Raw genomic sequence first — 22,944 nt, 5'->3', positions numbered from 1 at the left:
AAAGTATTAAAGTATGAGCAATGTATTGGATTCATCTGTAAGCCTCATCTTAGATGTTTTCCTTCTCTATGCTCTATGGTTTGTGATTATTTTTTTCTTTAGTTATGCACTTACTCTTAAGCAAATAAGCTGTGTTGGTAGCAGAGATGGTGTGTATCAGAAAACTGGGAAAACTCAAAAAGACCCTGAATAGTATATTTGGGCTTGAGGCAGGAGAGCTTTTCCTGTGTGTGTTGTTTTCCCTTGAGGGGTATTTATTTCAGTTTTGTTGTTGAATTGTGTTGAGTTTGTAAACTCCCACTGTCTGTTGCTTTTACTCCAAGCAACAGAGTAAAAGCAGTTGAGACAGGGTGAGAGCTTCTCAAGCCAACTTCATTTAGTGAAAGCTGCCTCTTGTAGAACAACTGACTTACAAATTGGAAACAAGCAGCCCTCACAGGTACATTAATTTGAAAAAAATACTTAATTGTATCTGATGATCACATACATAGTAAGCTGGGGGATATAAAAATCATTGGTAAAGCTTCTAAATTCATCAAGTATTAACCTTCGTTATCAGACAACAGAATGTTCTGATATTTCTGTAATTCTTTATGATACACCCTCTTACAGCAAGTGGAGTTCTGTGATGTGGTTCTTCAGCCTCTTCCCTCACATCCCCAGCCTAACATGCTCATCAGTGTCAGACAAAGGGATGGAGTCCCCCTCAGCGGTTTTGCAGGGGCACCAAGCTGCAGTGGTGTGATTGACATGCCTAAGGGACAGGATCCCATCCACATGGACCTGCAGTAGCCTGAGAGGTGGGACCTTGTGAACCTCAGGGGGTGCAAGGTGCTGCACCTGGCTCAGCCCCTGCTATCAGTCCAGGCTAGGGAATGAACAGATGGAGAGCAGCCCATATTTTAGCAATACATTTGCCTTAGAACTATGGTGATGAAACTGAGAAGTTAACACTTTTCTTAAAGTGTGGACATTTCTTAAAGCCTAAATTTAACCAGGTAAGTAAACGGAGAAATGCCGCTTTAAAGGGGTGCTTGCAGCCTTATATTTTAATTATATGATTGACAGTGCAAGTTAAATTTATCAGTATTTCTTGGTGTAAGCTGAGTGAAGCTCTGCAGATATGTGAATTTAAGTCATGCACTGGCATTAGTGCAGCTGAGTAGCTAGGTGGATGAGGGAAGTGATTGGCCCAAGAATAAAATCAGTTTTAAAAGTTGTTTTTGCATAGATCAACACTTCAGATTGTTTAAATGTGACACAAGAATGCTAACGTGCAAAAGGAAGGGAAAGAAGACACAGACCTGAGAATGGAATTGCTGTTCTGTGTCTTACATCAGTAAAACCTGCTGTGAAACCATTGTTCTGAGTTTGTGTGAAGTTGTCTGGTGTTAGCAGTCACAGTGGTTACTGCTCTAAATATTACTTTCCAGATATGCTTCCCAGGAAAATAAGTATTTTAGCTAACCTTTAAGAACAAATACCACACAATTAACATTTTCACACAAAACAGCCATAAGTAATCTCTGCAATGCAGTTGTGATGTTTTTGGTGTGCTGACTTTGCAGACTTTGTCATGTCTAAAAAATTTTCTGTAGAAAAGTTGTTACTCAGAATAAGAAAGGTTTAAAATTCAGTCCTCAGAGCATTATTCTGTACTGTGTGAACAGTGTCTCTTAGAGGTTAAGGGACTTACTGTTGCTCAAGGAAAGAGTGATCAGAAAATTTATATGGGGGGGTAAAATTTTAGCACACATATAAATAAGTGGAACTTTTTTTTTCTAGGCTCTCTTCTTTTGGAGTCAAAAATTAATCCGAACACTGCGTACCAGAAGCAACAGGTAAACATCCTTTTCTTTTCCTTATGTTTAAAGGCTGGGTCTTTAAGATTATACAGCCAACAGTGTAGCAATATATTAATTTTTTTTGCCTCTATTGCAAATTATATTTTATGTTTATGTGCCAGAAATAGGCAAAGTAGTTTGCACCATTTTTGTGCGTTACATGATCATGTGTTACTTCTCTGCGTTTTTTGGTGAAGTTACACGGATAAATTGCACTCTGTTTTGCACCAGAAATTGCTTTGGGAGAGACAGTCAAAACATTGTTGGGAAAATCACAAAGTAGCTGAGGTTCCTGAGGGGTTATAGTGTCTGAAACTTAGTATCATCTTGCTTTTTTCTTCTTTATATTTCAGATGCTTTAACTTTAAATGTATTTTTATTCAGGGAAATACTTGAAGGCTTTAAAGCTATTTACATGTTAACCTTTGTTTGTCTTTTACTTAGAAGGTGGGTATGGGTTACTACTGCTCCAAAGCATTCTGTGTTCATAGAAGCAACTTCTCACCTTTAGTTTGCACATTGCTTCAATTATTTAAACCTTACATTGTGAGTCCCTAAAGAATGCTCCTGAGATGGGTGAGAAGTGAACTGTGTAGGCTTTGTACTTTATTTGTTGTGCTTGTTTCATGGGTGCTGGGAATTGCCTTTACAGGTTTAAAAATGCTGAACTAGATTGTATTTTGTTGCCTGTTTGGTCAGCTCAGACTTGTAAAATCTTGTCAGGTATAGTTAATGTGTTAAAACACTCTTCAGTCTTTCACCTTTAAAAGTTTATCACAGGTATGGACATACTGTTGTTTTGTTCACAGGCAGTCCCAGTAGTTTTGTCACTGCAGCTGTTTGTAGAATTGTATTTTGAACTGAGTGGGGAGAACCAGTATGGGCTAAAAATACCCTTCCTTGAAAAATTTAACCTGTTCCTGTGTCTTGATATATTCGTAGTGCACTGTATAAGCAGCTGATACTGAGCAACTGATAAGGGCAGTGTGGGTCTGGAGGATCAATTCCAGGGAGTAAGGACAAGACCAGTGAAAATGCTAAGCAGACTAAGTTTTAGCTGTAATCCTGACTAGCTTGAGGTCATGGTTCTCTGATAAACTTGAGCTTTAAAGGGCCTGAAGTGACGCTGAATATTCACAGCTCTATGGCATAAAGTGCTGATCTGGTGTAAGCTTGATTTGCTGGCTTAAATTGGTTAAAAGAGCACTGAGGGGTGAGTTTTGTATCAGTAGGCTTTGTGCCACATCAAACCTACTTCAAGGAAGCATAAAATTGCAAGATTGGTGCAAACCACCCCACATGCTGGTCAGTGGAACAGCATTTCCTGCTCTGTGTCAGACACACATTGTAATTTAGTGCTGCATAAATAATTGTGAAAACATGGTTAGAGAAATAAAAATAATTAACATGAGTCTGTCCCATTAGTGTAGCACTGTACATTCTCTGTGCTGGAGAAGGTGAGGTGCTGGTTTTAAAGCTTTCAAATGCTGCATAGAAAGATACTTATATTTGGAGATGGATTGTTCATATTTAACCAAACCAGTTTCTAATATAAATTGAATATGGGGCTCCACTCTGAGCCTTAGAAATACCAAATGTTTCCTGGTGTATTAAATCTGCTCTGTAGCCTGTTTTCTTTCATGTGAGGCCTACTTATCCTTTCCCTTAGTAAAAGTCAAGTTCAGAGTTTAAACCTGATTCCAGATGAGCTAAGTTTGGAGCTTAGCAGCTGAAAGAAAGAATAGGTTTTTTCCAGCTCTGCTTCTAGAACTCTGAATGGCTTAAACTTAATAAAGCCACAAGAAAATCAGCTTGGTACTTTAAATCCTTTTTCAAAAACTGGTAACTCTCTATGCTGGCAGAACTTTCAAACCACCTTACACAAGATCCATTTGTGCAACTGAGATGGAAGAGTGAGCGAGGTATTTCTTTTTGACTGCAGAAGGTCACTCAGGTCATCTCACTACTAGTGAAGTTGCAGCCTGCAATAAAAGACTTGCTTTTGAGCTTGCCTGCTGTTGTTAGTTGCACACAGAAAATTTCAAGAAAAATCTCCCAGAAATCTAAGGCTTTAAACTTCAAAGTAGCTGTGTGATGTTATGATCTTACCAGGCTTTTATCTCAGAATTTTGTTGTGAGGATGAACCTATTTTAAGGGGCGCATAGCAGCATTCATTTCTACTGTGACACAGCGTGCAGCTTGTGGACACTTTGAATATCTAATGGAATAAATTGATGGGTTCTGACTTTTGTCTGGGCTGACATGAGGTTTGTAAGAAAAACAGTCTTATTGGACTGACTGAAACAATCTGTGGTTGGAAGCAAGGAGACGTAATGTGTACTAAGCTCTTGGGGAACCTTGCTATGCCAGTTGTTCTGGATCCTTCAACAAAAGAACCCTGTAGATGCCTTTGTGATAAACAGTGAACTCCTTCCACTGGTGAAAGAGCCTTCTGCCTATGCTGATCTGTTAGTGCTAGTGTGAAGTAGATGGTCTTGTTAATTGTTGATATCACAAATTATGCAATCTCATGGTTTACATATGTGTGTTTTAGTAACTGCATAGCTTAGATAATTATTTATGAAAATACTAGTGTGAAGACCTGAGGACAAGTTTGCCTTGCTGCCTCTGTTCCCTTGGAAACTAAAGCTAAAAAAAACCAACAAAACCACCAAAAAAAAACCCCAACAAAAACTATACCTTTGAAGCTGAGCTTGTTAGTATGATTTTGTCCCAATTGTCTGCTTTATATTTCTTGGTGTTCAGTGTTGAAAGCAGTGACTGCCCTTTGTGGTGGTAAATACAACTTTCTGCCTTTGGAGAGAAAGATTACTTGGGAGATGTTGAGTCCTGCTCAAGACTCATTTTTCATACATCAACCTGAGCTACTTCGGTTTGCGCAGTCTACTTCTCAGTCTTCCCAGACTTACCTGCCATCTGGAGGTTTGAAATAATTCATTAAAGCATGAAATTCCTAGACAGTCTTTTTGACTACCTTTTCAGTAGTCAAATTAATTAGTCTGTCACAATGAAGAGCTGTTTTCTGCTATATTCAGAAAGAGAGATAGGTCTGTGTATCTGATTCTGCAACATGGAAATGCTACCAGTGGAAGTTCATTGATGCTCTGAGCCATGCACTTCCTGGCAAACTCATCACTGTTTATACTAGAACTAGAAGAAAGTAAGCCATATGAGGAAAGAAAACAACTTGAGAAACTAATGTCCTGTGGCTCAAAAAGAGGACTTAATATTTCTTATGTTAAAGTACTATTTGTAGGCAGAAATTTCTTCAGAAAAAGCAAAGTGTGCACAGTACAGCCCCATGAGCGCCTGATTTGTATTCTTGTTTACAACTCTGTGTTAAATTTTTTGGCATTTTTATTTTAAAATGTTACAATAATGGTCCAGTAACTTTGCCATGGAATATTACTGGATTTAATTACTGGGTAAGTAGTAGCATTCACCTTAAAAGCAAATTTTCTTTAGTAAGTGGAATTTAATTATACAAAGCATTGCTGGGTCACACATGGAATACTTAGTTTTTTCTTCTGTTGTTTGTTGTTTTCTTAATATTCTAGTAAAGGTAGAAGATATTTAATTGTGGGTTGGGGGGTTTAAGGCATTGAAATTTCAGGATGTTAATGAGAAAGATGCTGTTCTTCAACAAGTGATCTTCATTCAGAAAATGAATAATTGCACTAGTATATTAGGACAATGCCTTTTCCTATAGCAGCCCTAAATGATTAAAAATCCTTCTATACACATAGCATTTACCTAGGGAGAAACCTGGATATGGGTGTGAACTGGGGTAGAGCTTTTCAGTATAATTTGGTAATGCTTTAAAAATAGAACAGTAAAGAGTTGTATCCTCAGCTTTCTTAGATGCATCCATGTGCGTCCTGTAACACAGTGATGAAGTATATATTGCATCCCTTTCTGTGACTGATACAAAGAAGACTTGAGTTATTTACAGCTTCCACCTACAGAGTCTTGCCTCTGCCCTAGAGGTGTCTCTTGTGTCCTTTGCTTTTGCAGTTTCTTTTCCAGTTCCTCACAAGAATAAAAAGCTAAAATTCATCCAGAGTACTATCTGCTAGCTATGTAACTTGAAGGTGGCCATCCTTGAATAATGGAGAGCAGACTTATTAATAAAAAAGCCAAGTTTTGAAACTATCCAAAAGGGCACTGACTGAATGCTCAGAGAAGATGAGCTTCATACCCTTGCTGTCATGACAAGCAAGCCAACAGTGAAACTATTTTAATAAAATTTGTGCATATTGTAGCTAAGATAGTAAGGAAGAGTGTGTGGCTTTGTGGGGTGAGGGAGTAAACAAGGGGCAGGGTGGGCTGCTCTTGGGTTTGGGGTGGGGTTCATCTATTTTAAATTAACATAGGTTTATTTTCCTTTATTTCTGTTTTCCTGTGTATTCTGATTTTTCTGCTTTTCCTGAATATCCTGGTTTAGGGACAAATTGAGAAGAAACTTCCAAAGGTGTCCCTCTAGAAAGCAGATTCAAGTGGCCCTCCCCCAGGTGATTTGGGAAAAGATTGCCTTGGTGAAAAGTGGGGAAAAAACATTTATTTAACAAGCAAAGTATTCATAAGCATAAAAATGAATATTATTAAACAATAAAACCTCTCACTGTTCTGAAGAGATGGGGAAATTCAGCAAGTCCTTGTCGTGGGCTGTAGCTCGGCTCGCTCAGTCCCTTGCCAGTCCCTCCTGTGTGGGGTAATGCCACAGCCCGGGCCCCAGTGGGCCACAGGTGTGAGCTCCTGCTGTTCTTCTGGGTTTTCAGTCCAGAGCAGGGCTGATCAGTTCCAGGAAAAAGAAAAGCCAGTCTGGGGAACATCTCTGCCTCAGCCAGCTAAAAACTAACTAAAAAGCAAAGGAGAACTCTCTCCTACTTCTTTGTGCTGCAGACAACACAATCTGTGAGAGAGCAAAGCTGAAGCTCTTATCTCTATGTTTTGAATACAACCACCTCAGAGATTCCAGTGCTTCTCCTTCTTCCCCCCTTTACTCTCCGATCTAGTTTTAAGGGTGCAAAACTTATTTCTGGGTTAAACAGACAAATACAATTCAGGATACAGTTCAGCATCATGAAGTTACCCCAAGACACTGAGTATGGCCAGAAAGTCAAGTTTCTGCTGCAGAACTAATAAACTGATTTTATTCCTTATGATTCATGGGAATACAGCTATGAAATCACTAACTGAAAAGTTGCGTATGACTGTTAAGCTTTCACAGAAGCTAGCGGAACTCAGTCTGAGTATGCCTTTGACATGGTGATCAGTTTTCTGAGTGAATTGTTAGCATGTCCAAATAACTAGCTTTTAGGTGAAAAAGTGCATGAAACCAAATGCTGAATTGAAACTTTGTTACATTACTTGGGTGGGTTTTTTTTAGCTTGAAGATTCTGCCATGACCACCTACCACACTAGCTCTCTTTGACTTAAAATGTCTGGGTAGTGCAAATAAGTTTATTTCGTAAAAAGAAACCTGAAATTATGAAGCTGTACTTTTGATTGGAAGTATTTAGAGAGCAAGATGCTGAAAGGTGGGTTGGCATGTCCAGGGAAGTGTCTGTGACTGTAAACAATCTAAGGAATTAAATGAGGAACTAGCAGTCAGGCAGTCCAAGAGGGGAAGAAACAGCCTGGCTGTGTTGAACCTTGTGTGGGCCAGGAAAGTGTCATAAGCCTGAACCATGTGAGGGCTAATAGGAAGAGATTAATTTGCTTTTAAGGCTGAAAGCAAGAATTTATGACATACTTAACAAATTTAGGGCATCCCTACTCCTTGAATGTAGATTAAATCTCATAGAGCTTCCAAGAGAAGGTTTTGGAGTTATGGAGAAGACTTGTCCCTGAACATGAGCAGTAGTGAGAGTCCATTGTCAAACAGTAACAGTTTTGTTAATTTAATCATAGCAGAGTGAAATCCTGAATACTAGTTGCTCTGAAATTCTTCATTATGAAATCCCAGAGCTTGCTTTGGAGATTTGTGTGAGTGCTGTGCAAGACACCTACTAATCAGCTTTCTGATAGTTAAATAGAACTGATTTAATGTCTAGTAAAAGTTGACCTTTAGTGAGTGCTGCGGCAAGAACTTTAGACTGATAGTATGTATCAAGAACTTTTTAATCTTGAGGTAAGTCAGAAGCCTTTTGGCAATAGTTTCAAAAAAAATGAAAAGTCATAGGGTAGATACTAAACCCTATCCTTCTTCAGTGCTACTGCCACTGTTTCCTGGGTTAAATTATTGCAGGTTAGCCTCTGAGGCATGATGTTTCATACAAAACCATAGCACACAGCAGTGCCTCTGGAGAACCTCTAACTAACCAGAACTTGCTTCATGTGGGCTTGATGCTGCCAGCAGAGAGAGAAGCAGCGCGGGAATCACTGATTGTATTCTGAATTTTTGTCTCAGGCTGTGCTCTTATAAGAACTAGAGTGTACAAAGCTATCCTCCACCCATAGAAATGATTGATACCTCCTTATGGGAGTGTTAAGTACATAGGTCTCCTAAAAGGAAGCCATACTCAGAAATTTTGGTTAAATTTTTAAATTTCTCATTTTATGTGCACAATCATAATGAGCACTATTGTAACAGAAAACAAATTCATGTAAATGATCCTAAGGAGACAGCAAATTTTGTATGGACTAAGATAGTAATGACACCTCCAACTGGCGTTACTGCCAAGATTTTTTTTTGCAAAGCAAAAAAAGATTTTTCAATCTTTGAATAAGATCATGAACTCTACATAAATAGCTCCTGATTATCACCCTATTTAAAAAAGATCTTGCCAAGAACTGTGATGCATCTTGAAAATATGAGAAGCTAGAATGCTGAGGTTGTCACAGAGAACTCAGTATAAGATCCTTCAATAGTAAAACCTTTGTCCAGGTTTGTGACAGTTAGCACAGTGTAGCTATGTACTGCTGTTTCACATTTTAATTGTTTACAAAAAACAAGATAAGAGCAATTTTTAGATGTCTTAATTATCCCATCCAGTTCCTTGCATGTAGATGCTAATATTTTATATGAAATGCAACAACAAAGGACATGTCTTTGCTCCATCTGAGCCAGAACTGCTATTATAAATCAAATGAAATTGAAGATTTTATGCTTGCCAAGATGTAATGTGCAAGACTTATCTCCTTACCACTTTAACCAATAGCCACTATTACTAACCATATTTATCCTTACTCCTATTTTCTCTTTGAATGGAGGAGGCAGTCTTAAAAATTTCAGTTGCTTTCTGGAAGTTTCAAGAAGTAATATTTGACATTAGGAAGCAACAGAAACTCTCAGTTCCAGCTGAGAGATCCAGAGTAGTTAGTGGTCTCAACTTACACTGAGGAAATGTCAGATCAAGCATGTACAAAGATTTCTTTCAATAAAATAATCTGAAAGTAGACTGTTATTGATGTGATTCTTCTATCTTTAACTCCATCTGGAATTTCCTTCAGTCATTTCTTCATACATGTATGAGTCTTGTACTGTTCTTTTTGATGATTATAAGCTTTGTAGGATTGAAATGAAATTATAGTCACAACTGTCTGCATTTAACAGAGAATTTAAAGTTAGACAAAACTGTATATTGCACAGCAGAATGAAGTGCTTTTTGTTTCATGTTCTGTGTTTTCTTTTTAAAAGCCCTTTCATTCAAGAAAGGTTGTACATACAAATACAGTTTACTAAAGATCTAGAGAGCAGCAGTTGGTAGATTTCTGTTGAGGAACTGTAATATATGAAACACTTCTGTGCTAAGACAACAGATGCTAATAATTTCAAATTTTAATGTTGGCAATTGGAAAACACTTTTCTAATACTGATAAAACAAACTGGAAGATGATTGTTCAGCTGCTCAAATGATTTCTTTAAGCAATTTTTTGTTTTGTTTTTCAAAGAAGAAATAACTAAAAAAAATCAGACTGTATGGAGGTGTGAGCTTCCATGTTTAGTGGTAGATGATCTTGTTAAAGAGAAAAATTGCTATGCTATGGCCAAATACACTTTTCTACATCTGTGACCAATTTTCAAAAGCAGGTTTAAATTTCTGTCTTTCATTTTTCTCTGCCTGCCTTCCTTTCTATGTCTTGATCTGTTGCTGGATTTTATTCAGAGACTTAAAGCTTTTGTTTATTAAACTTAAGCAGTTAATGTAAATAGCACTGCCCTTAATAGTGCTCTTTTAGTCATTTCCCCATTTGTTAGTTGTGCTCTTTATCATGAAGAAAATACATTTTGGTCTTTTGGAAATTACTTACTTAGAAATCCAACTACTTTCACCTGGGTGGAAATGTAATTCGATGGGAGTGTTGCAAGTTCTGCTAGAGTGTACTTAAAATTTGGTGTTAGGGTTGCTTGGGTTTTTTAATTAAATCAGCACTACTCAGTATGAAGCTAAGGAGAGAGTGGCCTGAAAATTACTGCGGTAGAAATACAGTTGGAGAGATAAATGTATTAGAATCTGAACCTGATACCTACACTTAACATACTGTTTTTTAAAGATGGTAAAGGGAAAAACTTTTTGTTTGAGATCTTCACTTTTCAGATTTTTGCAAACTAAATTTTTTTTGCTCTGTTGGAGTCAGCAGTACCAGGTGCTGTCAATCTGTAATTACCAGAGAATTTGCTCCATGACCTGTCTTGTAGAGAATAAACTATTAATTATGATTTTTTTTCTTCCTTTTGTATTTTGGAGGTGGTCTTCCTAAATCCCTTTCTTCTGTGTACCACCTCTTCCTCAACCCTTTGGAAAAGGAAAAGGTAAACTATTTGCCATTTACAAGGTAAAGCCATTAGTGCCTCTGAAGCAGTATAGCTGCTCTGGTAATGGCAAATTGATTATATTGTATTGCTTGACAATCCCATTGGAGCTGGCTTATTGTGCTGTTTAGATAACAGTTTAGTTTAAGGTGTTTTCTAGTAAGTGCATATCAAAATCTAAATGTAAAGTTTCTTTTTTAGTCATTTTAATATCACTCTGAGCAAAATCTGTACTTAATGAAGTAGAAATTCTGTATTTTATGTATAAGAAAAAGTCCCACGTCTCTTGTCCTACTGAGTGAATGCATGGTTTAGCACTTGGCTGAAATGATGCAGTTTCATGGAGCTGTGTGTATTTGCTGTGGCTGTATTTCAGCTGTTAGAGGAAGACAAAAGACTAACAATAAAACTCTATTCAATACATTAGAACAATGCTGATTTTATTTTCTTCTTTTATTAATTGAGTTTTATTTTCTATTTAGTTATTCTTAGAGTTATTTAGTAGACTCTCTGTAACCTACTCCATCAAATACCTTGTCAGTGTGTGTGACATTGCTGCTTGCAGCACAGCTTCCCCTTTCATATATTGGTTTTGTATGCAATAGGAGCGCTCAGATAAACTCTTGAACTAGCCTAGTAAGTTGATGAGAGCTTCAGTGTCTAGGAAGTGAACATAGCTAAGCATGGTTTCAAGTAGTTTTTAGTTTTTCTGGAAGTAGTTTCAAGTATTTTTCTTCCAGAATTGTAGTTTGAAATAAGTAAAACTCTCACACGTGACTCAGTGTAGTGGGTGACTATGGTCCCCGGCAGGGAACTGTGGTGTTTCTCCTCTTTAAAGTTTGTAGCCATCTTGGGACTAGATTTTAAACAGCTGTTCTGTGCATTAGCAGAATGTCTTCTGGGGCCTACAAAAATGAAAAAAAAAATTGTAACTTTCATTCTACAGAAAAAGTACAGTTTTATGTGGTCCAAATGAAACATTAAAGAAACCCCTAACATAAACCCCACAAAACCTGTTGCTTTTGTTACTGTCTTTTATTAGAGAATACACTGAGGTAGAAGTGCATTTTCTAGGTCAAACTTCTTGAGATTTACAATATTATGGTCACATAAAATAAGAACAAAGACTTTTTATATCTTTCTGGAACTTCTGATTTATGCAGGAATGTTTTTAATCATATAAACATATAAAAATTTATAAAGTGTGATGGTTACATTTGTATTGTAATACTGTCCTGTCATAATTAGGTGTCAGGCTGTTTTTATTTTAAAATTTTACTCTTTAAACACTATTTAGGCTAATAAAACTGAAATATATTGCCTGAAAATACTCTTCCTCTCTTTAAAGGATACCTTGATTGTGTGGTCTGAAGCTGAAAATTATGATTTGGCACTTAGCTTTCAAGAAAAAGCAGGTTGTGATGAAATATGGGAAAAAATATGTCAGGTAAGTTTGATAAATGTGAGATTGAGACAACCGAATTCATCTAAATGTTTGTGTTCAAAACTTACAGGCTGTTCTGAGAGTTTGAACAATAGTAAATAGAAAGTAAAAACTACTGTTATAGCCAGCTCTCCCAAATTCTGCATTTTTCAATTTAAAAACTTTCTCCTTCCTCCAGAAATTTAATACAGACCTAATCTAAGTTTTGGGTACTTTTTAGAGCATTTTCAGGTCTTTCTATTCAACATAATTTTTTTGATTAATCTGATAGTAGGAGATAGCTCCATCCCTGTATCATCACCTTAAAGATAATGTTTTAAGAATCAAAGAATGTATACATAGCATATATATTTTAACATATGTTTTACCACTACAGCCAGATGACTGTATAGTCATTGAATCAGTGTTGTTTGTGAGTAATACTTGTTTGGGTATTAACTATTGACACAAAAGAGTTTAATCAATATATTCACTGATGTTAGTCCACTTTCTCAGTTCTTGTTTGAGTTTTTTCTTCCCTTCCAAGCATTACAACTTCTCTTAATTCTGTGCTGCAGTATGTGGGATTTCTCTAAATTACTCTAAATCTCTCTCTGCACTCTCTTTCTTTTCTCAACAAACATCTAGCTCTCCCCACTCTGCTTTTGAAGTGTGTTTTTAGTAATTTCAGAAACAAAGCAAAAGAAATCTGGTTTCACAATTACATGGGTATAGATTATTGCTTTTTTTTAAGAATGACTATTTTCAGCAGTGTACCACTTAGGTAAATAAGTACAGAAACATTTCCAAGAACCCTAGCAGTCAATGGCCCAAAAGCTGGGGACAGAAACAAAGTAGAGAAAGGGGGAAGTTTTCTTCTCAGGAAACACCCAGATAAGAAGCCCAGTTTCCTCACCCTCATGTAAAGATCTCATATTTTTGTAGGAAACCTGTGTATTTATATCCTGTTTTGAGGCCATGCTTTGTAATTGTGTCCAGTGTACTTTACAGATCTTAAGCTTCCTCAGTCATTAAAACTTCTTCTGAAAGTTTTGATACCATTTATAGAGAAAGTGGTTGCTGCTCTATAAGCAGAACAATATGTGGGGTTTAGCACCATTCTGAGTATAGGCTTGCTGTTATAAATGAAGCATTACTTCTCCCAGGGTTTTTTTTTGCTGAATTTCAAGATTAAAAACAACAGCACCTTCTATTGTTCTGCTGAGCAGTGTTTCTCTGAATTTGACATCAGATTCCAAGCAGATGCTAAAATTAAGGTGTCATTAAAGCTGATACACTCTGCTGCCCAGGCATCTGTGCATTTTTTTACTAATTCATACTTTCCACAGTTTCCTCATATCTCTGGAGAGATACTTGCAAGTCCTGTGCATTACTTTTCTGACAGTCAATTTTCCTCTGTTGTTTTGTCAATGTTGGTTTGAACTTCTTTGTTCTTAAGAGAAGACTCTGTGTCTCTGTTGAGTATTTAGAAAGTGCACAGTAACAGATTTTGACTTGCAGCTCTCCAGAACTGAAAACAGATAAATTAGCAAGACTGGCCTCTCTCCTCTGTTTGAGGTAGTGGAAGCTTTGAAAAGCATCAAGAGCAGTTAATAGCCTATAGATAAATGTTTAAAGCTATCACTAGAATAATGTAATACTGATTTGCATTTGAAAATCTGTCTGCAGAGAATAAAGGCCGGAAACAAACAGCTTAGTTCAGTAGTCTATTAAGAAGTTGCCGTCCATATTAATAAATGCAAATTTCTGTTTTTATTTGAAGTACTCGGAAAATGAAGGTATTTTCCTTATTCTTCCTCCCATTTTTAATAAATAAATAAAGTTAAATGTTTAATCTGGAAACAGTTCTAGAAAGCTTTTTATTTGAAGAAATCTTCTCATTATCTCTTTTATTTTCCAAACCAGCTATACTCAATGTCAGACTAGATTTGCATTTCTATTTTGCTCATACAAATTAAAAATGTGTGATACTTAAATGGTATTTTTTAAAAAGTATTCAAATAACTGTAAAATTAAACTCCACTTTTTGACACTTCTTATTTTGCAGGTTCAAGGCAAAGACCCTTCTGTGGATATTACTCAGGATCTTGTTGATGAATCTGAGGAGGAGCGCTTTGATGACATGTCATCACCAGGTCTGGAATTGCCATCCTGTGAGCTCAGCCGGCTGGAAGAGATCGCAGAACTCGTGGCATCTTCCCTGCCTTCGCCCTTACGCCGTGAAAAACTCGCCCTAGCACTGGAAAATGAGGGCTATATTAAGAAGCTCTTAGAAATTTTTCATGTGTGCGAAGACTTGGAGAACATTGAAGGACTACACCACTTATATGAAATTATTAAGGGAATTTTCCTTTTGAACAGAACTGCACTTTTTGAAGTCATGTTTTCAGAGGAATGTATAATGGATGTAATTGGATGCCTAGAATATGATCCGTCTTTATCGCAGTCACGGAAACACAGGGAATTTCTGACTAAAACAGCAAAATTTAAAGAGGTGATACCTATATCTGATCCAGAGCTGAAGCAAAAAATACATCAGACATACAGAGTACAGTATATTCAAGATATGGTCCTACCCACTCCCTCAGTTTTTGAGGAAAATATGCTGTCAACACTTCATTCTTTCATCTTTTTTAATAAAGTGGAAATAGTTGGCATGCTACAGGTAAGTTTCAAAGATTCACAGTCTCTTACTTGTGCTTAGGCAAAGAAAGTCAGGTGATTATTCCCAGAAGGATTGAGATGCTTTGGTGGAACCTTCACTTCTGTGATTCTGTATGTGATTGTGGAGTGTGACAGAAAAGGTGTGGATTTGAGTACTGAGTTGTCAGATACACATCCCTTAATTTCTGGATTTGGACTAGATTCTGTGTAACTGATTTAAATGGAGCAAACCTATAGAATATTGAATGAGATTCTTTGGAATGAACAGTGCTGTTTGCACTTTGAATCTTTGATTTTAATAGGAGTTCTGAGGGTTGTTGGTTTTGTATTTTGGGACTTTTTAGTCACTAGACTTAGGGATATCTTTTGTCATGTTACCATGAAAAAAATCACTTTGCCTAAATTTCATAATCTAATCTCCTACCACCATGTAGCTGTTGCTAATTTTGGAGTAAATTAAATTAGCTATTTGGAAAGTACAGATTCAGAACATAAGACCACTTTAGATGCTTGAATGTTTTCTTAGTTTGTCTTAATAAATCCCTAAATAATAGTGCTTAGAATTACCAGTTTTTAATGAAATATGTCTTACTGCAAATATAAAGAGATTATTTGGTGCTTACATAGCTTACCAATGTCTCAGGTGTTCTGCACCAGCCCATGAACTTTCTCAATGGTGTTAGAAGTTGGCGGCACGTCTCTGTAAGGAGAGCTTTCAGCTAACTCAGCAAAATGTTACAGCACATGTATTTTGGTTTGTTGAAGTTAATGATAATTATCTTATTTCTCCCAGAATTTAATAAATGAATAGTCACTGTCTTAGTAGGGGCTGTCTGATCTGGAGAAATGGACCAAGTGTTTGATGTTACTGATTACTTTAATCGTGTTTATTTTCAGTTTGACTCTCAGGATGTACCCTGTATAATTTCATGGAAAATATATAGCAAAGGAGAGTGAAAATTCCTTTTGCAAGCTCATAGAGCAAATAATTGTCAAAACTAGGCCTCACAACTTTTCCTCCATTGCACTCTTTTATCAGAATACTGATGTTATTTAATCTGTATTTAATCCACTCTCTTGGAGCTTTAATCTGTCAGGTGAAACACCTCAAGCATCTTCAGAAGTACTAGGCCCCAGTTTATGCCCAGGTGAACCAAACTATTCGTGTCTGGATGTGTGTCCTTCCTTGATAAACAAAGTCACAGTTGCTTATCTGAAACAGTCAGAAGACTTTAAGCATTTTGGAGTTGCCCCTTTGAAGAAGTTTACAAGTCTGATTTTGAGAGAATGTTGAAAAAGACTCAGTTAAGGGTTCTCAGCTGGAGCACCCAGTGTGACTATTGTCTCAAAAATGTCTTGCCCTCTTTGCAAGTGTTGCTAAAAGCAAATTTCTGAAAATTATATATTTTGACTTGAGGAGGAGGAGAGAAAGAATTTTTCAGGAGTCTCGGTGGCAGTGGCTGATTGTGAGAGAGATCTTGAGCTTCAAAAAAGAAAACTGGGCAAGGAAAAAGAGGATCTGATCCTGCAAAATCATTGTGGGTGTGTTTGCCAGACATCCTGAGATGACTTTATTGAGGACTAAAGACTGATGAGTTTCCTTTTTTCTGTCTCTTACAACTTGTGTTAGGTTAATAGATACAGGGTAGGTTTAAGTTACAATATCAAGGTTTTGTGTTGTTGTCAGACTTGTTAGTTGCAGTTTACAGTTGAAATAAAGGCTCAGATCTGATTTTGATTTGTTGTGTGACAGCAAATTTTTCAAAGTTATCTTCACTGCTGTTCTCTATGGTTGAGAATAAAGTATACTTCATGTATGTTGGGGCCAGAAGAATCAACATTGCATTTCAAAGTTAGATAAACATTTGGAATTATTGAGTGCTTTCCACAGCTTTGGGGAGCCCAGAATGAGAGCACACAAGAAAGATAATACACCCTGTGCTGTGCTGTATTTCCTAGTACTTTCACACTACAGCTCTCTAGCAAGGAGGGAGAACTCCCTATTTTCCTGTCAGAAATAATTTTATGTTGTTGATCAATTTTTGGATTTGAGGGAATTAAAAAAGACTCACAAATTATATGTCCATTGCATTTCTAAGAGTTTAAAAGGCTTGATTGATTGATTGATAGATTGATTTTTCAAGTTCTTGCAATGTAGCTCTAACCCGAGGTTTCAGCCTACTGACCTGGCATTTATTTATTCATAAAGCAGTAGGCCAGGTTGCACTTTTCTGTAATCTCTGCACTCTAGTTTCATTTCATCCCCCATTCCTACAGTTTGTGTATAAAACACATGATACTATTTGTTCCTATTTCTTTACACAGAATAAATAATGCTCTAAGAACTGAATGAAAAGACTGATTTTGTTGATTTCACTTCTGTAACTAATTCCTAAGGGCTTTCTTCCATTTGTGTGTGGTTTAACATTGTGTTCCTGTAGCTGGTATTACAATACTTGTGTGTGTGAGAGGGTGTTACTGCATGAAGGATGTCTAGTTCGCTGTAGTTCCTGGCATTTGTTATTTTGGATCTTCTGAGATCTTGGTGCTCACTAACCTTACATGTGTACTTAAGCAGTGGTTTCTTTTAGAAGTCATTATCAATTGAAAAGACTCTGAGTTGCCTCATGACTCCAGTTTATTGGAAGCCATGGATGAGTCTCAAGTTCCCAGTAGATGAATAAAAAGGCTTTTAATGCCTCTGCTGTTGACTTTAGGTTGTCTCTCTTGGATCATTGAGGATGTGACAAAAGAGATTGCTAAAATTGGGAGATGTCTTTTTGGGAGATGTCTTTTTGGGAAGTTTCACTTGGCAGGATAAAAGTAAGCTCCCTAAGTAGCTGATATCCCATGACATCCTGCAACTCTTGTGTGTACAGCTGAGTTGTTGGGTATTCTGTTCTTTTTTCTCTCTCTCTCTCTGGCTGTGAAGGAACAGAAAAGAAAAACTCTTACCTACATCCTGGAAAAGAAGTGAACTGTAATGAGACCTTTCCATGTCAGGCTGTGTATTAACCAAAATGGCACCTTACAGTACCCTCATCTCAGTTAACTCAGCCAGACTGTAGTTTCAGAGAGGTGAATAGAAGTTTGTACAAGACTGTACAGATTGTGTCTTATGCTTCTTGACAAGTTGAGTGACTTTACTCAAAACTACCACTGTGTTTTATTTAAGGCATTTACGGTCAAGATGGGCCATTTACGGTCAGTAATGGTCACTGGCATTTAAAGTCCGTTTTTCAGTTATAATTAATGTTGAAGATGAGAATTTGCTGATTCTTGAGAGTTCTTGCTTTATTAGAGAGACTTTGCATGTATTTAAAAAATTCTGTAGTCATGGAAGATACTTGCTTTGATCATTTTGCTTTCTTTGGTAGGTAAAATAACTGTTGCCCTTTTGTGCTAAAACCAAAACCAGAACATTTGGCATTAGGGTTATGAACCATTTTCTTCCTTCTTCATGAAGGTTAGCTTTCTCATAAGTTTTATAAAAGTATGCTTCTATTGATGGGCTTTTCTGAGAACTGGAGGTAAGTTTGTTTGTGGTTTAATTTTATAAGATAGGTGATTTTAAGTGAGCATGTCAGCATCTCACTAAAGTAGATACTGTTGTTGCATGATGAATAGTAAAGCCATGAAAACAGTATTCCCAGACTTCAGAATTAACTGCGGTGAAAATTACTCAGTTACAGATTTTATCATTCACAATGTGTAAGATATATGTAAGATATGAATTGCATTTTTTTGCAATTTCAGCCCCTCCTAATATACTCTTACTGCTTGGGGTCCAGCCTGTTCTAGTCTTGAGATGTCATAGCCACCAAGAAACTGGCTGAAACATGGAGTTGGCCAAGTTTTGAGTGGGGGTGGGACAGGTAAGTGGTGTTTCTTGCTTTATATGACGCTCTTTTGCAATTTAAAAAAATATATCCTAATGAGCACACTGGAGGCCACCAGTTCTTTCCCTCTGTGTTATTAACTAGTTCATAAAAAAATCTTGCAAAACTGCGCCATAGAGTGAGCAAACACTATTTCCTTCTGTTCTCTCCCCCTTTTCTCATTGGTGTGTTCTTTTATCAGCAAGATCATGCAATATCTTTGTCTTCCAGAATAAAGAATATTGTTAGGATTACTTTTGGGTATGTGCATTTAGACTTCAAGGTCTTGAATTTTCGGGAAAGTGGAGAGCAGAAGGGGAAAATTTGACATATGTTAAAATAGTTTTTGTGCCTGGTAGAACAGTGATCAGATGGTATTGTTGTACTGGTAAATCAGAATTTTTAAATACAGAAGTCATATTACTGATAGTCCCTATATCCCTTTTCAAGAGCTAAAAATTGCAGGTATTTAGGTATATCTGTATATTTTACTGTATTAATGTGTAATGATAGGCAGGTTTTAATTTTGAAAGTGGTTTTACAGATAGTTGCTTATTCTTAACAGAGTCCTGTGGATGCAAACATAATTATCTGTAGTTTTTTTGGAGGAGGAGTTGTGTAAGTGCATACTGGTAGTTTTGCCCAAATCCACTCTGCTTCTTATAGTAGTTCACTCAGGAATAACTGGAGATTTACTTTCAGCAAAATTCACCTTGCAATAAAGTGTAAAAAGATACCACTTTCTGGGGGAAATGACTTGGTGGAAGACATTTGCAAGTGGTGCATGCTTGTGATTTTTGGGATTAGCTTCTTCATTGTAGAAAATTATTTTTCATGTATTCAGAAACTACAAAAGTCATTTGGTGGATCTCATTACTTTTCCAGCATGTTGATTCAAGTGAAGGTAGTGCAGGATGAGGGCATGTGTGGAAAGGCAGTCTGATATAAAGGCGATTTTGAACTAAGAAATCTTTTGTGTGGTAGCAGGAAGGAATGTGTGTTTGAAGTGGTAATTATCTGTTTGCTAGTAATATTTTATGAAAATTTCACTTTATGGGCTAAAATACTGTTTCTACTCAAAATGAATATGAAGGTGGAATATAGTATGGAATGTGTGCTCTCTTTCTAGTTTGGGTGGTGTTGAGTTTCTTTGATTGTTTTTTGAGAAAAGTATGTTTTATGTCATTTATCTGTAATCGCAGACACAAAAATACCAGATAACTGAATGTTAATTATATTTAAGAGAGACCTGCTTTTGAAGAATCCTTTTTTTAAGTGCCTTTCCAGGAGGAGGAGGGCTCCTTTGGAAGTTCAATCACAAATGTAAATAGTGTCCTTTTTTGTGACCCTAGCTTATCTGGGTGTTTCCTGGGTTTTAAAGTCATAAATAATTTAGTGAGTAGTTGGCCTGGCTTGTTTTTATTTTCATGAGCTTTGAAATGTATTAAATCTAGAAGCATCTACTTAGATCTTGCAAAGCAGAAATGATTATACTTAGTATCTGGTATACACATAGTTTAAGTATTGCACTTCTGATAATTTCTGTGCCTGGGGAAAGTACCTAGAATCCACAATTACATCATAAACTACTGTTTGCAGCTTGGTTTTCTTGGAAAACAGTTGTGACCTTCACAGCTTCTAAGGTACAGCTAAATGTGTTTTGATACTTGTCTGTGTGAAAAGACCACATACTGCGGAGAATTATGCATTTGCACTGTGTTCACAGACACATATTGAGGGATTTTTGCAAGTTGAAAAAAAAAAAGAAAACATTCAAATTCGTGTAATTCTGTCATTCTGTGTGTTGGTGCTTTGTGACTTCTAAAATATGTGAACTCTGCTCTCAGGCTGTACATTTCCTTGGGTCTTGGCGGTATTGTTCAGGAATGTTTCTTTAGATATATTGCCCTTGTCAGTAATTTTACAGCTTAGAATTTTATACTTGGAATGTTCTTTGCAATGACAATTTTTCTATATATGTGAGAGGACTGGGTCTTTTCTCATGAACAGCAACCTTTCATTAAGCATCTGGAATGAGATAAATGCTGAATGCTTTTCAGGGCTAAACCCAAAGTGTAAAGCTATTAATAAGTTGTTTTTATTTTCTTGCTGTAAGTGCCATTTACTGCATATTATCCATGCAAGGGTGGGATGTTTCAGTCACTCAGATCCATCTTAATTTGTCTGATTTTAAATAGGTCATGGTTGTTCTGGAGCCTAGAGATTTCAGGTAATCTTGTTAATTTAAAAGTGCAAGGTATTTGATGGAGTTTGAGAGAGTACATGACATGGAAATATATTTCAGTATTATATTTAATGGAGAATTGTAAAATACTGTATTGTAGTTTATATTTGGAATGCTGGAAGATAGTTATATACTGAACTTCTGCAAATTCATCCTGAAACATTAAGTGTTGAAGTCTTTATCATTAACATTGAAGTCTGTATCACTTGCCAGTTTTAGGTTCCCTCTACAAGTCCCATACAAGTCCCGTTTGTTTGCAAGCCCAGTACCAGGGTGCGTGGGTTGCCCTCTGCTGCAGACAGCCCCGTGTTGGACAGGTCAGGGGTGTGGCAGGACCTGGTCAGAGAGCTGAGCTGGGGTCCTGCCCAGCAGCAGCTCCTGCCAGATGCCACATAATGCCAGATGTGCAGCTTCTCCAGCTGACTCTGGGACACTGAAGAGACCCATAAATGAGACCCACATATCACTCACAGTACAGGGGCTCTCCTCTTTCCATGACATAAAACCCCCAGTTTGATACTTTGGCTAATACTGTATACCTTTTTTACCTTTTTTTTCCCCAGAAGTACATTACTCTTACATATGTAAGAGCCATGATTGCTGCTGAAGTTTCCATTATTTTTTCACAGTGATCACTCTAAGATAGTTGACTTGCCCTTACTCTCAGATATCATGGGAGAGGTAAAAAGTTGCTTTCACAGTTAGAATGGAAATAGGGGTTATGCTTTCCAACTGGGGATAAGCATGCATCTTCTCAGTAGTTTTCATACATAAGATTAGTTCTGCATCTTGGTCAAAATAGCGAAAAGAGAAATGAAATCAAACTATGTGGCCTTCTCTTAAATGCCCTGCTAATCATGGAAAAAAACCTGCATATTCTTCAAAAGAACTGGGCTTTATGGGGTTTTGTTTTGTTGGGTTTTTTTTTAATTTCAATGACTAAATATGTCAGTGTGTCTACTGTGGGTTACTTAGGTTATCTGTGATGCCTAATGAGCTAAATATTAGAACAGAAAATTTACAAAGCCATAGAACAGCTGGATAGCAGGTGGTTAAACAGCCTTGCATTTGCCCATCAAAGCTTAAGGTATATTTCTTGAAATCAAATACCTTAATAGTTGTTTTGAACATATTTCAATGTTGATATCTGGAAGTTAAAATTTACATCTGTGCTTGATCCTCCAGAGTGAATTTTGGTATACTTCAAGTGAGGCCTCTCTTACCTCCTTTTGTTTTGATTTTGCAGTCACTGAAACAGCACCTGAACTTGTGTACAGAGATCTCTCTTTTTCATTGTCTGTTGGGTCAGGTTAGGAGCACAGCTCAGCATCAGACAAGAGAAAAGGTGGCCTATTCTAAATATAAAGTTTACCTGATAGTGCAGTGAGGTACAGTAGCTCATGCCAGCCTGTTGTGGGTTTATGTGTGTTGTGCAGTGCCATAGAGCGATGCTGACTGTGTTGTAGCAGTGTTGTAGCAGCCTTAGCACGGTGTGCTATCAGAACTGACGTAGTCACTTCCTCAGCAGGGCTCCATGGTGAGCCTGAATGAGGTACTGAGGTAATTCACAACATAAGAAAGTTTTTGTGTGTGTATCTGAAGTACTTTGATGGGTTTGCTTTATGCAGTGCAAATATGAGCAAAGCAGCTTGGAATTCTGGCACTGTGGTTTTGGGATGGAGGGATGTTGCACATCCGTGTGTTACTGACTTCACAAGAAACAACAGTGGCAGCTTTCTGAAAAAATGCATTAGTACCTGATGTACTGGAACAAGCAACTGCAATTCTCAAGCAACTGCTGCCTTACTGCTGCATAACATTGGGAAAAGGATGGGAGAAAGTTTATTTCTGTCTTAATAATCTCGTAGTTGTTAGGACTGTAAAGGTTATGGAAAGCTAAATATTGCTCCTTCTTTCAATCTAAATGCACATTTGTAATGTGTTTGGAGCTGTTTGTAGTTTTGCTAAGGTACAGCCATGTGAAAATAATGGAATGGGTTTTGATTGCTGTCAGCCAGAATGTCCAATAAATTCTGTATGCGATAGGAACAGTTGTTTTGATTTGGTCTCTAGAATTCACCCTTTTCAC

At 37.1% G+C, this 22,944-nt stretch overlaps 1 protein-coding gene across 1 annotated transcript in view; it reads left to right on the top strand.

Annotated features, from left to right (window-relative positions):
- PPP4R3A (protein phosphatase 4 regulatory subunit 3A) overlaps nt 1–22,944 on the top strand; it is a 40,991-nt gene that overhangs the window by 5,992 nt on the left and 12,055 nt on the right. The window contains exons 2-4 of the mRNA XM_005417838.3: nt 1,786–1,841; nt 11,973–12,071; nt 14,116–14,733. Of these exons, the coding sequence (XP_005417895.1) occupies nt 1,786–1,841; nt 11,973–12,071; nt 14,116–14,733 (773 nt within the window). The remainder of the gene's footprint in view (nt 1–1,785; nt 1,842–11,972; nt 12,072–14,115; nt 14,734–22,944) is intronic.

The sequence above is a fragment of the Geospiza fortis genome, unplaced genomic scaffold, assembly GCF_000277835.1.
Source record: "Geospiza fortis unplaced genomic scaffold, GeoFor_1.0 scaffold23, whole genome shotgun sequence".
Taxonomy (NCBI): domain Eukaryota; kingdom Metazoa; phylum Chordata; class Aves; order Passeriformes; family Thraupidae; genus Geospiza; species Geospiza fortis.
This window is presented reverse-complemented; position numbering and strand designations above follow the sequence as displayed.